Source organism: Nematolebias whitei, chromosome 12 (genome assembly GCF_014905685.2).
Source record: "Nematolebias whitei isolate Nwh7 chromosome 12, NemWhi1, whole genome shotgun sequence".
In the NCBI taxonomy this organism is placed as follows: Eukaryota; Metazoa; Chordata; class Actinopteri; order Cyprinodontiformes; family Rivulidae; genus Nematolebias; species Nematolebias whitei.
In genome coordinates this window covers 1,700,243-1,717,818 of record NC_056509.1, presented here as the reverse complement: position 1 = coordinate 1,717,818, position 17,576 = coordinate 1,700,243, and the positions used below count along the sequence as shown (strand labels likewise).

The 17,576-nt window shown below is 42.6% G+C and overlaps 1 protein-coding gene across 1 annotated transcript in view; it reads left to right on the top strand.

Annotated features, from left to right (window-relative positions):
• Window positions 1–4,168: 4,168 nt before the first annotated feature.
• Window positions 4,169–17,576, top strand: part of LOC119418719 (DNA polymerase zeta catalytic subunit) — a gene marked incomplete at its 3' end in the record, with an annotated part of 34,591 nt that continues 21,183 nt past the window's right edge. The window contains 1 exon segment of the mRNA XM_037686053.1: window positions 4,169–4,178. Coding sequence (XP_037541981.1) covers window positions 4,169–4,178 — 10 coding nt within the window.

The window sequence follows — 17,576 nt, the reverse complement described above, 5'->3', positions numbered from 1 at the left end:
CGATGGTTTGAGAGAGGAGTAAAGGAGGCCATCTTTGTGAAAAGAAACCGTCCATCATTAAACAGGGGTGGAGCCTCCGGGTTCAACTGTCCCCCTCTTACAATGCTGTTATTGCTAGTATCACTCAGCCCTCTGTGAACAGTAAACAGCCATCGGTGTGCTAATGATCCATTGTTAGGCTGATGGTCCTTCTTGAGCATGTGAGCAGCACATCAATCTCGAAACTTATCTTTCTGTCCAAAATTCTGAAGAAAATAGTTTTTGTTCAATTAAATGAGTTTTTGAATGAGAACAGAATTTTCAAAATTGTTCAGTTTGGGTTTAAGCAACTTCACTGCATCGAAACAGCATTAGTGAGGGTTTGTAATGATATTCTGGTATCAAATAATTCTTGTCAATTTGTGATATTTGTGCTCCTGGACCTTACTGCTGCTTTTGATACTGTTGACCACAGTATCCTTATATTGTGGTTGGAACAGAGGGTTGTGGTTACAGGTGCTGCATTAGAATGGTTCTGCTCATACCTGAGTGACAAGAGTTTTTGTGTCGAGATTGGTAATAATGTATCTGCGTCAATGCCTCTTTCCTGCGAGGTCTCACAGGGCTTAATTCTTGGACTCCTTTTGTACTCACTCTATTTGCTCCCACTAGAGTCCATCCTGAGGAAACATGGTATTTCATTCCATTGTTATGCTGATGATTGTCAGATTTACCTGCCTTTGAAACCAGCAAGTGCTTGCTCCATTCACTCTTTCCTAAAATGTCTGGAAGACATTAAGGCATGGATGGCTTCCAATTTCTAAAGTGTTGACGATCAGAAGACTGAAGTCATTGTCTTTAGCTCTATCTCAACTGCCTGTTGATCCTGTCAACCTGGACTCCCTTCAGCCATATCTTAAGCAGTCTGTTCAATTCAATTCAATTCAGTTTATTTATATAGCGCCAACTCACAACAAAGTTGTCTCAGGGCACTTTACAGGAACATTCACATAAAAGCCCATTAGTAAAGTTCGCTATAAGGAGGCCAGCAGACAAGTTGAATCTTGGCTTTGTTGCAGTCTCCCATCCTGAGCAAGCACACTGCTAAAAATCTTGGGATAGTTTTAGACTCAGACTTCAAGTTTGACAAAAAAATCAACTCTGTTCTGCAGAAAATCTTCCAATTAGGGCAGGTAGCTAAGCTCAAGCCAGTGTTTTCCAGACCCGACCTTGAGAAACTAGTCCATGCCTTTATCACAACCCGCTTGCACTATTGCAATGCACTCTGTCAGCTGGACCTCCATTTCACGTCTTCAGCTCGTCCAGAATGCTGTTGCTCGGCTTTTAACTGGAACTCGTAGGTCTGAGCATATTACACCAGTTCTGTCCTCCCTTCACTGGCTCCCTTTTCGTACTAGGATAGACTTTAAAATTCTTCTGTGACTAAATAGCCTCACATCCCTTTATCTCTCTGAGCTTCTGGAACCTTACGTTCCCTCTCGGGCCCTGAGATCATCCGATCAGCTGCTTTTGGCTGTTCCAAAAACAAGACTGAAGCTCAGAGGTTAATGGGCATTTTCAGTCATGGACCCCAAACTCTGGAGCAATGTGCCCCCCAACATTAAGCAGGCCACCTCCCTTCCTGTGTTCAAATTTCTGATACAACACATCTGTTTTCTCTGGCATTTCACACAGTGTGAGTTGATTTAGTATTTTTTGTTCTATATTCCTATCTTTTTAATGCTTTTAATTAATTATTCAGTATTATCATTAGTGTGTGTTATTTTTTCATTAATTTTACTCCCATTGATGTTATCGTTATTCACTTTGATAACATCTTCTGTGTTAAATGTGCTCTATAAATAAAGTTGACTTGACTCGACCAGGTTGGGATTTGCCCTTGGTTCTCAAAACTCTGTGCCACCCTCCATTCGAGCCCTTGATGCAAGTGGACCTGAAGTGGCTCTCATGTAAGACAGCCTTTTTGTTTGCTATTGTCTCAGCTAGGAGTGTCGGCGAGCTACATGCTCTTTCCATCAGCCCTTCATGTCTCAGATGGGGCCCTGATGGCTCTGGTTTTACCTTGTGGTCGAACACTGCATTCGTACCTAAGGTGTCATCTCATTTTCATTGTAACTAGCCATGGAGGCTGGCACGTTTTCAGCCTACGCCAGGAGGGACTGACGATAGGTCTGGGTTATTGTGCCCAGTGAGGGTACTGGAGGCATACATTGCGGCTATTGCTGCTGTAAGACATTCAGACCATCTGTTCTTGTGTTATGGAGGCCCTAGGCTGGGTTGTTCTCCTCCTTCCAAGCAACGTCTCTCCCACTGGATTGGGTATGCCATTTTCCATGCCTACACCGCGGATGTGGCTTCTTGCTGGTTGGTGTGAGGGCACACTCTACCAGGAGCGTCTCCGTTTCCTGGGCAGCCTTGAGAGGGGTTGCACTGGATGCCATATGTGCTGCTGCAGCATGGGCTTCCCCAAGCACATTCACCATGTTCTTCAATGTCAACATGGCTACCCCTCATCCTCTGGGCCAGGTTCTTCTGCAAGGGTCCTCTGGGCTTCTCAGTGAGGTATGTGCTCAGGATTCTTTGTGACATCGCTGGTATTAGTCATTCAGTGCTTTCAGCTCTGCCCTCTGGTAGTCAGTAGGGGTGAAACGGATCGAAAGTTATGTATGTAACTATGGTTCTTTGGATCTCGGATGACCGCCAGAGCTTCTCTGTCACTCAGAATCCTTGCATTCTGTGAGATGATTCTGTAGGAGTAGAGATGCAGATAACACCAGGCTATATGGCCCCTGGTTAATCATTCGACTTGTCACAGCTGTGACTTTTTTGATATTACTACTCGAACGGCACATGCGTGCGGGGAATATTCAGTGCTTTCAGCATCACCCTCTGGCAGTCATCAGGGATTCATAGAACCATAGTTACATACATAACTTACATTTTATTTCTGCCAACAAAATAAACTGTAAACAGGACAACAGTAGTGTGTTGAGTCTGCATTTATTATAAATAATCCTGAATTGTTTTGATCAGTTGCTCAAGTTCAAGTCAGATTTATGCAACAAGTCACAAGGTCGTTTTGTCCATGTCTCTGATCCTGCCTGATCTGTTTGAAACCATCTGCAGGTCACAGAAGAAGTGTGCCACTGCTGGTCAGGTCTGGTGTCTCTGGGCTACAGGTGTCGTACGTGAGTGAGGAGAAGCTGCTGTTTCCGGAGCTCGTCACTATCATGAGGAGGTGTGTCCTTAATTGGGACTGAGGGAAGTGCACTGCCTGTCTGTGATGTGTCACCCAAGAAGTTCATTATTGCCCACTGCTGAAAAGTGGATGATCTTTTTTACATTCATGTGTCGTCAAAAGAGCTCATGAACTACTCTGTAGAATTTAATGAAACTCTGAAAGTGATCATTAGACATACAGCTGCAAGTGACAAACTTTTGGAGTCTGTTTAATTCAAGATTGCTTCCACAGCTGTTGGACATGAGCCAACACAAAAACTCAGTGGCACTTACAGATATTAAGCTAACACACAGCACATACTTTTAAGTGAGGGATCTCACACTATTTCATGAGATTGTGCAAAAAGTTGTTTTTAAGGCTTAACCAAAATGGCTACAACTCTACTCCATCATTTTATGGTCATGAGACGCTTTGAGTTGAAAACTGGCATGAAAGGTGGTGGGAGATATACATTCCTTCAAGAAATATTAAGCTTTACTGCAGAGTAGTTTTGGTTATGAGCTGCATTTTAAAGTGTTTTCATCAGCTAAGTATCAGATTAAGTGTTTACAGGTGAACCTTGGTTCTGACGCAGCTCTGTTCTGCCAGGTTTGACCCAGACATCCTAGTGGGTTATGAGGTGCAGATGCATTCCTGGGGCTACCTTCTCCAGCGGGCCGCAGTGCTCGGATCGGACCTGTGCCAGCAGCTGTCTCGAGTACCAGGTACCACCAGGAAACACCACAGCAGCTCTCCTTCCTCAGCTCAGGACAAATTAAAGCTACTGAAGCTGCAAATATTTTTACCAGAGCAACTTCTTATCGTTCAGTCTGCATGCAGGAGTTGAGCGGAAAAGAAAATATTGCTTTATAACATGCAGTGTCCAACCAGAATCAAATCACTGCTAGCATTCTGCTCAAAACATCAATTACAAATGGTTTGGCCAAAATGGCTCGAGGTATGTTTCACCTCATCAATTCAATTCAATTCAAAACTACTTTATTAATCCCAGAGGTAAATTAAATGATGTTGTAACTCATCATCCTGGTTTAATTAAAGAGTTGTTCTAGATGCTGATGCTGTGGGCAGGAAGGATCTCTTGTAGCTTCTGTCCTACAACAGATCTGAAGAAGCCTCTGACTGAAGACACTCTGTTGTTGTATGACAGTCTGTTGTTGTATGACAGTCTGTTGTTGTATGACAGTCTGTTGTTGTATGACAGTCTGATGAAGAGGATGCTGAGGGTTGTCTATAATGTTCTTCATTTGATGAAGAATCCTTCTTTGTACAATCATCTCCAAAGGTTCTAAAGGAGTCCCCAGAACTGAGCCAGCCTTCTTTATCAGAGTCAGAGTTTCTTTATTGTCATTCGCACCTCGTGGTACATGTGGTGGAGTGAAATTATGTACACAGGGTCCCAGTTACATCCAACAATAAAATGTATAAGAAAAACAGTAATAACATCTAAGATATGAACTAAGAAAAACATCAACTAAATATACACTAAGCACTCATAACATAAAACATTGAACATCAGCACAAACATGAACATGAGTCTGTGAGCAGATGTGCACGCATGAACACATCAACATTGAAAGAGATCAGCAGCAACATGAAACAGATCAGCAGCAACATGATATGGTTTTTCACAGTGATTATTCTAGTTAGAGATTCATGAGTCTAACAGCCTCAGGGTAGAAGCTGTTCCTCAGTCTAGTGGTTCTACACTTAATGCTCCTCAACCTCCTTCCTGAGGGGAGTGGGGCAAAAAGTGTGTGTGCTGGGTGAGTGAGGTCCTTCATGATGCAGGTGGCCCTCTTCCTGCATCTGGAGGTGTAGATGTCTGTGATGGTGGGGAGACTGATTCCAACAGATTTCTGTGCAGCCTTCACCACTCTCTGCAAAGCTTTTCTTTCTGCAGCTGTGCAGCCTCCATGCCACACGTTGATGCTGGAGCACAGGATGCTCTCCACTGCACACCTGTAGAAGGAGGTGAGGACTGAGCTTCCCAGACCAGCTCGTCTCAGCCGCCTGAGGAAATAGAGTCTCTGATGAGCTTGTTGATCTTTTTGAAGTCACTTGCTCTGGTGCTGCTCCCCCAGCAGATGATGGCAGAAGAGACAGCGCTCTCTACAACAGACTTATAGAAGATATGCAGCATCTTGCTGCAAACACTGAAGGACTTCAGCTTCCTCAAGAAGTACAGTCTGCTCTGTCCCTTCTTGTAGACGCTTCACTGTTGCATTTCCAGTCCAGTCTACTGTCCAGGTGAACCCCAAGGTATTTATACTTCTCCACCACCTCCACTTCTTCTCCCATGATGGAAATAGAGTTGAACCTGTTCCTGATTCTCCTGAACTCTACAATCATCTCCTTTGTTTTGTTCACATTCAAGATGAGATGATTGATTCCACACCATGCCACAAAGCGGTCCACCAGTTCCCTGTACTCAGCTTCTTGTCCATCTCTGATACACCCGACCACTGCAGAGTCATCAGAATATTTCTGCAGATGACAGGAGTCTGTTTTGTACTGGAAATCTGAGGTGTACAGGGTGAAAAGAAATGGTGAGAGTACAGGCCCCTGTGGTGCTCCTGAGTTACTGACCACCTGGTCAGACACACAACCCTTCAGTCTCACAAACTGTGGTCTGTTTGTCAGGTAGTCTTTGATCCAGGTGATTGTTGAGGCCTCCACCTGAGTCTTCTGGAGTTTCTGACAAAGCAAATCAGGCTGGATTGTGTTAAATGCACTGGAGAAATCAGAGAACATGACTCTCACAGTGCTGTCTGCCTTTTCTAGATGACAGTGAGTTTGCTGAAGGTATCTTCAACTCCAACTCCACGCTGATAAGCAAACTGCTGTGGGTCCTGATATGTGCTTGTTTGTCTAGTCAGGTGGGTCAGCAGAAGTCTCTCTAGGACCTTCATGATGTGGGATGTCAGGGCAACAGGTCTATAGTCATTGAGGACTGATGGGTGAGTTTTCTTTGGCACTGGAACAAGACAGGATGTTTTCCACAACACTGGAACCTTCTCCTGGGTCAGGCTAAGGTTGAAGAGGTGCTGCAGAACCCCACAGAGATGCTCTGCACAGACCTTCAGGACTCTGGAACTGACACCATCTGGACCTGCAGCCTTATTCCGGTTCAGTCTCTCCAGCTGCTTCCTCACCTGACTTCTGGAGACGCAGAGGGGGGAGGCAAAGGAGGTATCATCATCTTCTGATTTGGTTGAAGACCAACATGTAGAAGAAGGGTCCATGAATGAGGTGGTAGAAACAGTATTTGAGGTGTGACAGGACAGCCTTGGGTCAGTGGAGGGTGGTATGTATGTTTGGCTGTGGGCAAGAGAGGAGGATGCTGAGCTTGTTCCTGAACTGAACCTATTGAAGAATGTGTTCAGTTCATTGGCTCTGTCCAGGCTTCCATCCTTCTGATCCTCCTTCTGCTTGAAGCCTGTGATCCGTTTCATCCCTGACCACACCTCTCTGATATTGTTCTGTTGGAGTTTGCTCTCCAGCTTCTTCTTGTACACCTCCTTGCTGTTTCTTATCTTGACTTTTAGTTGCTTCTGTGTACTCTTCAATAATTCCCTGTCTCCCTCCCTGAAGGCTCTTTTTTTTCTGGTTTAGCAGTTCCTTCAGGTCAGTGGTGATCCAGGGTTTGTTATTGGAGAAGCATCTCACTGTTCTGGTGGGGATGGTGTTGTTTACACAGAAGTTTATATAGTCGGTCACACACTCAGTCATGGCATTGATTTCCTCTCCATGTGGCTGGCACAGTGCATCCCAGTCTGTAGCCTCAAAACAACCCCGCAGGGCTTCTTCAGCTTCCGTTGACCATTTTCTCACTGTTCTCTTTATTGCAGGTTGCCTCTGAACAAGGGGTCTATATTTAGAGCAGAGAAACACAAGATTGTGATCTGATTTGCCAAGAGGGGGTCTTGCTTTAGCGATGTATGAATCCTTGACATTTGCATAAAACAAGTCCAGCGTTTTGTTTTCTCTGGTAGAGCAGCTGACAAACTGTTGGAATGTCGGAAGTGTAGCAGAGAGAGAGTCATGATTAAAATCCCCAGATATTGCAACAAACGCACTAGGGTGTTGTGTCTGTAGCTTAGCAACCTCAGAGCTGATGACATCACACGCAGTCTTGGCAACAGCATTGGGTTGAATGTAAACAGTTGCCAAAATAACACTGGTGAACTCTCTTGGCAAATAATATGGACGACAGATTACTGCTAACAGCTCAATATCTGGACTGCAGAGACGACACTTCACAGTAACATGTCCAGGATTACACATCTGTTGTTCACAAGCACTGCCAACCCACCTCCTTTCCTTTTGCAACTCCTCTTTAAATCTCTATCTGCTCGTATGGTCAGAAAGCCTGGCAAGGAAACGCTGGAGTCAGGGATATGATCCTGCAGCCATGTCTCAGTGAAACACATAACACTGCATTCCCGATGCTCTGGATGAGTCCTTGTTAGGGCTTGAAGTTCATCCAACTTGTTTCCCAGCGATCTCACATTGCCCATCATGATCGATGGAAGAGATGGTTTGAACTTCGTTCTTCTCTCTTTTTCCCTCTTCTTTGCTCCTGCTCTGCATCCACAAAGCCTCCTTTTCAACTCATTTGGGACATTAGGCTGTAGTTGAGATATTTTTTGAGATTTGGAGATGTTAATCAGCTGCTCCCGGTTGTAAAAAAAAAACAACCTTGTTGTTATGGTTACGCATCATAACAAATGTCCAAAAGTAAAGATATTTCTGTAAAAATCCTTCCAGCTGCACAGCATCTGACACCAGAGGAAATAATCATCCAAAAAAGGTGATTTATATCCAGAAAAAAGAGGAATTAAAGTTTTCAAAAGTAACATCTCAGAATGAAAGTAAGAGCTACTCCAACATGCAGCCACCTTAAACGGCGCAATTCTATAACAGAATTGCGAATAGAATAGAATAGAATCATAAGGCGATCTTAGTTTAAACCTCCGGCATGAAAGGTGGCATGGGATGTGCAGTCTTTCAACGAATGTTAATAATAAATAATATACAATTTCGTAATTTCTGGACTATTGAGCGCACCCAAATATAAGCCATGCCCACTAAATTTAAAAAGAAAATAAATTTTGTACTTACCATATTTTCCACTGTACACGTCGCACCGCACTATAAGTCGCATCTATTATGCATCACCGCTGACGCGTCTCATTTGTTACGCGTCACCGCTGACAACCTAGAAATGTGGGCTGGTTTTGTGCCAAAAATTGATTGGCTGCCAAATGGCAGCCGCCGGAGCGTGCACGGGAGGACTTTTAACAAGAATTTAACAAGATTAACACTTAAAAACAATTATTTGTTTGCTCGAAATTATAGCAAAGGTGTGTCTTAGTTTAACTTTTGCTTAATAAATGCACTTTGTCGGTCAAATCAGCTGCATTTGAAAAGCCGATACACAGAAGTAGGCACGTACAGAGGGACGAGTCACTAGGGCTGGGTATCATTCAAAAATGTTCGATATCTGTACCGATACCTTCACTTGGATATCGGTTGCTGAACGGTACTTCTTTCGGTACCAATTTTATAATTAACATAAGTTCTAAGAAGAATAAAATTACGTTACACATTACAGTACAAATTGTGAGTTTTATTTTTTAACTTTGGTATTTTTCTATTCCAAGCAGTTTTCTTACATAAAAACAAACAAATAATTTCCAGTTCAAAAGACCAGTTACAAACCAGTGACACGTCAGTGTCTAATGTTCACTGCTACACACCGAGGACCTTTTCACTGAACAGTTTTTCTTCAGAAACATCAACATGTCTGTTTTCTCTGGACACAAACAAGATGCTCCTGGCTGATGGTGTCTCCAGCAGTAGAACATGTTCACTCTGAGGCTGTAGATGATGATTGTTGCACACACAGATACCTGGTTGTCAGTTTGACAGCACCAACATATTGTCCCTCACATCCCACCAGCAGGTCACTGGATTCACTGAGGTAGGGATGATGCAGACTTCTGCACCTCTGTGTCTCTGCCTGAATCTTCTATGTGGTTCTCTGGGGTTTAGGGCTCTGATCATCTCCCTAATTGACATTAGAACAAAACATCATCAATAACATGGTTGTGTTATTATTGATCAAAAACATTATCTAGGCTGAGAGATAAAAGTTTAACTGTCAACAACATCCTTTATAGCTTAACTTACCTCCACCATGCAGCCTCCACTGTAGAAAAAGCAGCAAACTTTTAACAACAAAGTTTGTGACTGTCCTGTGGCCCCCACCTCACTTTTCTTTTGTCAGTCTCTGTCCTCACATCAGGGTCAGAACCTCCTGTGAGGAGAACATTTAACAAACAGTGAACATTAGTGAACTGTTTAAGCAGCTGACCTGATGGATGAGCACATTTTTATAAGCTAAGCTTCTTCTGTTACTGTCAATCTTTAGTTGTTTTTTTTTTTTTTTTGCTGACACGTTCACAACACAGATATTACGACGAGCCATTTTATCTATTAATAGCCACTAGTGGCTATTTGTGGCTATAAATGGATAGTAAGGCTTGCCATAACTACACGTGAACCCCGTCTGTGGGCGTAATCATGTATATGTTTTTCCCGGTTTTTCCTGTTTTTTCCTTGTGGTTGCAGCACTGGCATTGGCTGTAACGTTACACGTGGTTGAAATCACGTGTAACGTTACAGCCAATCACCGTAACTTGACACCAATAGACGAGGTATATTTTGATACATATTACCATAAAAGAACCGAAGTTCGGTACTCAGCCCTACGAGTTCCTGTGCATTTCTTTGAAATTTAACAAGATAACCATCTAAAAAGACTTGTTTGCTCAAAATTATAGTAAAGCTGTGTCTCAGTTTAATTTTTGCTTAATAAATGCACTTTGACGGTCAAATCAGCTGTATTTCAAAAGACGATTTGTGGAAGTAGGAATGTGCAGAGGGACGAGTCGTTTACATTTCTTCGATATTTAAATGGTAAATGGACTGTACTTATATATCTCCTTTCTATCTGATCCAGACACTCAAACCTCTTTACAACAATTTGTGCTTCATTGACCCATTCATACAGCACTCTACTAGATCTCTACAAAGATAATTGAACAAATCATTCTAAAGAGACTAATCAGAGCTTTATCACATTCATACACTGATGGGACACACATCAGAGGCAATGAAGGGTTCAGTGTCTTGCCCAGGGACACTTCAGTATGTGACTGCTGGTGGATTCAAACCCCCAACTCTCGCATTGGTGGACGACTGCTCTAACCACTCATCCACAGCCGCTCCTATTAATTTAACAAGATAAACACCTAAAAACATTTATTTGTTTGTTCGAAACTATAGTAAAGGTGTGCCTCAGTCTAACTTTTGCTTAATAAAAGGATTTTAACAGGCAAATGAGCTGTATTTCAAAAGTTTTCACTGCCTCGGTGATCTGGGAGCACGCAGACAGAGAGGAAAAAGGAAGGAGGATCGCTGCTCATTTCTTTGAAAATTATCAAGCCAAGCACCTAAAACCAATTGTTTGTTTGCTCAACATTATAGCAAAGGTGTGTTTCAGGGTGCATTCACACCAGCCCTGTTTAGTTCGCTTTAATCGAGCTCTAGCTCGTTTTCCTAAGAAGTCCAGTTTGTTTGGGGAGGTGTGAACGCGCCATCGAACTCTGTCACAAACAAAAAGGTGAACTCTGGTCCGGGCTAAAACCTAGGTCTCGGTCCGGTAGAAGAGAATTCCAGCGCGGTTCCAGTACAGTGTGAATGTAAACAGACCGGGCCCCGCTCCACAAGCAAGAAGTGGAGTACAGCGCAGGACAAACAAACACATATTTCTTTTAGCTCATATGGAGTCGTCAGTTGCCATGTGTGAAAAACAATATTCTCCATGGTCTTCTGTCTCATCTTCTGCTCATGCTGTGTCCATTGTTGAAAAATGACAAAATATGACTCCTAAAACTGCTAAACCTTGATGCCACTCTGTTTTTGTTTTTATTTCCAGAAGAAGAAGAAGAAGTGTCTTCAGAGGTTTTTGTGTTGTTTCTTTCAGTAGTTCTTGGTGCAGCGCCCCCACAGGCGAGCGGGGAACAGGTTGGTTCGAACAGGTTGACTCGACTGCACAGTGCAGTGTGAATGCAAACGCACCAGCTCAAATGTAACAAAATGTTATGATATTGGTCCCCAACCGAACCAAGTCTACCGGACTATCAGGTGTGAAAACAACCTCAGTTGAACTTTTACCTAATAAATGCACTTTAATGGTCAAAGTAGATGCATTTCGCCGGGGCGGTGCAGCAAAATGAATCAAATTTGACAGTTGCTCCAAGCGAGCTAGACGAAGGTGACAGGCTATGACAAGCCGACTGTGTCATTAATAGCCACTTTTACCTATTACATAACACAATGACATGTCATTCTACTCGAGTGCCATCTAGCGGCTGAAAATGGTTGTGTTCAATATTTTCAGTCAGAATGAATTAAAACTGTCCTATCTCAGCCAAAAATTTGTTTATAAATATGTGTCATGGACCAGGGTTTAGGATTCAGAATAAGCCAGAGACAGGAGTGCAAAAACAAGAACAATTTTTATTTATTATGCTGCTTGCTGGAGTCTGGATCAGAAGTGTTAACAGGTCTTCACAGGCATATGGAGAGTGAGAGTCACCTGTCAAGACTGCAGCGATGACGTCACTGGTCCTGTGCAGAGCAGCTGAAATAACATGGTTTGAGGGGCAAATCCAATAACGTGGTCCAGCTGTCAAAGCAGGGGTCATGAACAGGAAGGCAGAGGTCCAGATACAAAATCCAAAAACGTAATCCGTGAAGCGTGGTCAAGTAGAGGAAATGGGGTGTGTTACCGTGGCCAGAGAGGCAAACAAATCCAAGAGGATCAGGCAATGCGAGGAGTCCAAAAACAGGCGAGGGGTCAAGGCAAGGATGCAAGGCATGAAACAGGATAATATGATTAAAAGCTTCAGAATCAGGGACCATGGAAGGTATAATAATTTGGCACCGGTGGAGAGGGAGAATGGAGTTTGTAAAGGGTGCAGAGCAGGTGAACCAGATGAGCTGAACAGGTGAGTGGAATCAGGGCTGATTGCTGTGATAGGCTGAGGGGGTGTGGTGAACTGTTAACTGACAGGAGCAGATGTGAGCAATGACAGGAGCTGAGGGATAAACAAAACATGAAGGAGAGGGGCAGAAAACATGGTAAGTCATGAAGGGGTAGGGAAGTGAGCAGATGGGTGGCCAGCGGGGGCCGCTGATCATGACAGTTTGGGTAAAAAATCCATAAATGCATTGCTTAAGTGTATAAGTCACAGGGCATGCAAATTGTGCAAAAATATTTGACTTATTGGCCGAAAAATATGGTATATAGGCCATATTGTCTGTTAGGTTAAAAAGGTTAAAAAGTATATATTTTTTTAATCTAGCCAATAAAATTACTAAACAGGCAGATCACAGTGGACCAGTGAAACGGTCCACGTTGTAACATGAGATGGTTACACAAAGATTTTTAAAACTTGCACGTTCGTGGTGAGACGTATTGTGTCATTTCCTGCTTGTCTGTCAGTAGCTCGAGTGAATTGTTTGCTCGAGTCGTCTCTCTTTTCTGGATTTATCTGCCTTTTGCACAGTTCTAGTTCACAAACACACTTAGTACAATTGTTTTTCTACTGTTGGATAGTGCTTAAAACACCTTTTATCTTTCAACACGTCTCGGTTTTTATTGGTGTATTTGGCTCTGCTAGCTCTTGCTAGCGTTAGCTTAGCATGGCTGCTGCTTCTCTCCCTGCTTCCTCTGTTTTCTCTTGCTCCATGTGTCAGATGTTTAGCTGCTCCTCTGCTTCCTTTAGTGGTAATGATACATGTAACAAATGTAGTCTTATGGTAGCTTTGGAGGAGAGGCTGTCTGAACTGGAAGCTCTGCTCCACGCTGTAGAAAAACCAGTAGCTAGCCAGGTCCCCTTAAACAGCGCGGAACCACAGAGGCTAGCTCCTGTTAGCAGTCCTCCAGCAGACCCCGAGCATCCGGGACCCCAGGCCAGCTGGGTGACTGTCCGGAGCAAGCGTAGTGCTAAGGCTAAGCCCCCAGTTCCCCACCGACCCGTTCACGTTTCTAATCGATTTTCCTCTCTCAGTGACACACCCGCTGAGAAGCAGACCCTGGTTATTGGCACTGGTTATTGGTTATATTGGTTATTGGCTCCATAGTCCAAAACATGGCTTTAGGGACTCCAGCGGCCATAGTCAAATGCATTCCGGGGGGCCAGAGCGTGCGACGTAGAATCTTATCTGAAACTGCTGACTAGGCTAAGGCTAAATACAGTAAGATTGTTATTCACGTCGGCGGTAATGACAGCCGGTTACGCCAATCGGAGGTCACTAAAATTAATGTTGCTTTGGTGTGTGACTTTGCTAAAACCATTTCGGACTCCGTAGTTTTCTCCGGCCCCCTCCCCAACCTGACCAGCGATGACATGTTTAGCCGTATGTCGTTGTTTAACCGCTGGGTGTCCAGGTGGTGTTCTGACAACGACGTGGGCTACGTAGATAACTGGAGTTCTTTCGGGGGCAAACCTGGTCTTATGCGGAGAGATGGCATCTATCCCACTTTGGACAGAGCCGCTCTTCTTTCTAGAAATATGGCTGATTTTGTTTATCCCCCAAATTATTAACAACCCAGGGTCCAGTCCAGGAAGCAGAGTTGTAGTCCTCCACACCTCTCTGCTGCTTCTCCGCTGTTACCCACCTACACCCCCATTGAAACAGTGTCAACTCGCCCACCGCTCAAATTAAATAAACCAAAAATCAGCTTTAAAAATATAAACCATAAAAATCTGATTAAAATAAACAGTTACTTTACCAGAGCAAAATCATAAAATCATTAAATGTGGATTATTGAACATCAGATCTCTTTCCTCTAAATCCTTGTTAGTTAATGTCTGTCTGTCTGACAGAAACTTGGCTACAACAGGAGGATTTTGTTGGTATAAATGAATCCACTCCTGTTAATTATTTAAATTTTCATGTTTCTAGAACAACTGGCCGAGGTGGAGGAGTAGCTTCTATTTTTCAGTCAGGATTATTGATTAATGCCAAACCAGTTAGTAGTTGATTCTTTTGAATCGCTGTCCCTCAGTCTCTCTCATCCAAAATGGAAATCAGAAAAGCCACTTCTTTTACTAGTCGTTATATATCGTCCACCAGGCGCTTACTCTGTTTTTGTCTGAGTTCTAAGAATTTTTAACTGACTTACTATTAAATACTGATAAAGTCATAATAATAGGTGATTTCAATATTCATGTAGCTGTTGAAAGTGATAGCTTAAGCATAGCCTTTAATAATTTAATAGACTAAATTGGTTTTACCCAAAATATCCACACATCTACTCATTCTTATCATCACACTCTTGATTTAGTTCTGACCTATGGTATAGAGATTAAGGACTTGGCAATAGTTCCTCAAAATCCTATTCTGTCCGACCATTTTTACCAGGATTAACCAGGAGGATAACCAGGATTTTAGTTCTGCAGAGGCAGAGCTTAAATGGGGGGTTCCGCAGGGGTCTATCCTGGGTCCCCTCCTATTCTCTTTATACCTGCTGCCGCTTGGTGCTATTTTCCGGAAACACAACATGTCCTTCCACTTCTATGCCGATGACTGTCAAATTTACTTCCCCTAAGACACAATAGCACATGCTCTATTCAACCTCTGCTCGTCTGCCTGGCTGACATCAGGGACTAGATGGCTTTAAACTTCTTAAGTTACAATGAAAATAAGTCTGAAGTCATGTTGTTCCCTCCCAACGACACGATCACAAACCACTGCATTGACCTCTCCGCTCTAACCCTGCCAGAAAAACAAAGGGTCACTAATCTGGTTGTGTTAATGGACCCTTCCCTGAAACTTAACAGTCACGTTGTAGTGAGTCACGTGGGTACGTGTCACTTGTTGTATGACAAATATATGTGGTATATATTTATGCATACTTTTCACGAGTTCTTCATTTTTCTGACTGTAAATGCCGTGCATTGAATTTAACAGAAATGTGAACGAGAGACGTCATTACCTTTGACCCATCAAATGAATGGAGTCATTTATTTTCAGAATCAAAGTTTAACATCAAACATTTACATTAATTTGGCAAAATATGAAAATAATAACAGACAGTTTCACAAATAATGAACTTCAAATCACTCGGCGGTGATTTGAGGACTTTGCTTCAGATATTTCTAAAAATATCTGTACTGATTTATGAGAGAGAGGTGAGTTTAAGAGGAAATTGAGATTTATCTTACAGAGGAATATGTGAGGGAATTTAATCTGTTTAACCAGAAATTGCACGCTCCGTCAGGTATCTCAGCTTGTCCCAGGTACACTTTAGTCGAAGAAGAAACCGTTACCTTGTTGACGATCGATCACCTCAGTAAGAATCCTTTTCAACTGATATCAGCGTCTCCGTTGAGAACAGCTAAAATCCTTGGAGAGTCGTGCGTGGTTAGCTCAAAACAGAATTATAATCCCAAAACGTCTCTGGATTCTAGTAACTCTGACTCTTCATTGTCAGCAGCTCTCAGACTCTTTCTCCAAAACTCTCCATAACTCTAGTTTTCTTCTGAACTCCTTCAGAACTTTTTCATTCTCGGAATCCTTTCCATTCTCTTCATTCCAACTCTCTAACAGAACCGGGAAGTTGTCACATTTTAAATGAGTTTACTTCCGAGTTTACTTCAGAGCTTTCTGATTCGTGGATGTACCAGAAAGAGGTGTGGTTTTTTGACGTAAGTTATTATCAAAAGTCAAGGATTGTTTTCAACATACAGAAAAGATTATTGCAGTCGACCAGACTTCGTGGAGTCTCACACTTGGTAATCTTTTCAAATAGTAAAACATGACATTTCTTCTTCAGTAAACATTTAGTTGACCGAAGCTTCAACTTTCACATACTTACGACTTGGATCATTTCAGACAGAAAATCAAGAAATGCTTATTAACCTGATTTCTCCTTTGAATGAGGAATAAAAATCATTACTTACTGTTTATGTAAAATAAAGATGAGTAGTTCTTTTCAACCTGTAAAGCATTGAGTGAACTAGCACAATTTGATTATCAAACATTTGTAAAACAGTAATGATTATAAAGGATTGTCTTTTCTGCTTGATTAATTCAAGAAAGAAAGTCATCAGATGGCCCAGACTTATTCAGATCAATGAAAATAACAGTCTCTGTCCATCTGGTAGATTTGAGGTCATCAGGTTCACTACAGTCCCCCCTTTGGAAATCATCACCTGTCCATGGGGATGAATTCCAACCGTGAACTTAGACCTTCAAATGTCCTTGAGCTTGATGTAATCCAGCGAGGAAGACCAAAGTCAGAAGTAATCCAGCAAGGAAACAAAGTCAAGGTAATTCCACAATGTTCTTGGTATTCCATTGTGTTGATTATAATCCCATATCGTCTCGATAATCCCATTGTAGCAATGCTTTAACCCCTTGGAAACAGAGTCTGTAATCCATTGGAAAAAGTCATGTAATCCACAACGGTAAATCCACAGCGATTGGAAGTGTTGATTAATCAGCATACAGAGGGGTACCCTTGGATTGAACTGGAGAAGCGGCCACTGGATGAAGAGTTGAGACCAACGTCAGGATTGCAGGTTGCCTCCAGCGAAGGTTGTCTCCAGCGACGTCCAGCCTGTGCCGTTCTGGTTCAATGTGTCATGCAATTATGTGGTTTAAGGTGGGCTTATGAAGGGGATTTTACATAAGGCCTTAAACTATATGCATCTGGTGTGTAAGCTATTATGGTTGGGAACAGCTACAACTACCAGTTAAGGGGTGGAGAATGCTGATAAGGGGTACTACAGGGGTTTATGCCTATAGAAAAGGGTTCCAAACTATTTTTCCATTTCTAACTTGGTTTAAGTTAGCTTTACATGGTAAAGTATAGTTTGGTGTAATTGTCTGTTGTCTTTTAGACGAACGACTTGAGATTGGGTGTTTGGTTTTCCCATAAATGTTTTGGAAGTCTATGGCGAGACTTATCAAAAAGAATTAGCTATCCCCCCGAATAGAATTGTTCGAGTAGGTTCGGCTTAAGCGTTGTGAGCTCAATGTAGATTATGGTACTCAAAGTAGCAATAATATACATTGACTCCGCAAAGATTGCAATTTAGTGAATGAACTGCATGTTGGCATGGTCAAAGGCTTCTTAGTCTCTAACTTAACTACACACAAGATTCATTCTTCCTTCAGAAACAACCAAAATCAACTAAACAACGTTCCAACACCGACAAGAGTAGTGACTAAGCATCTAGAAACATCGTTTCAC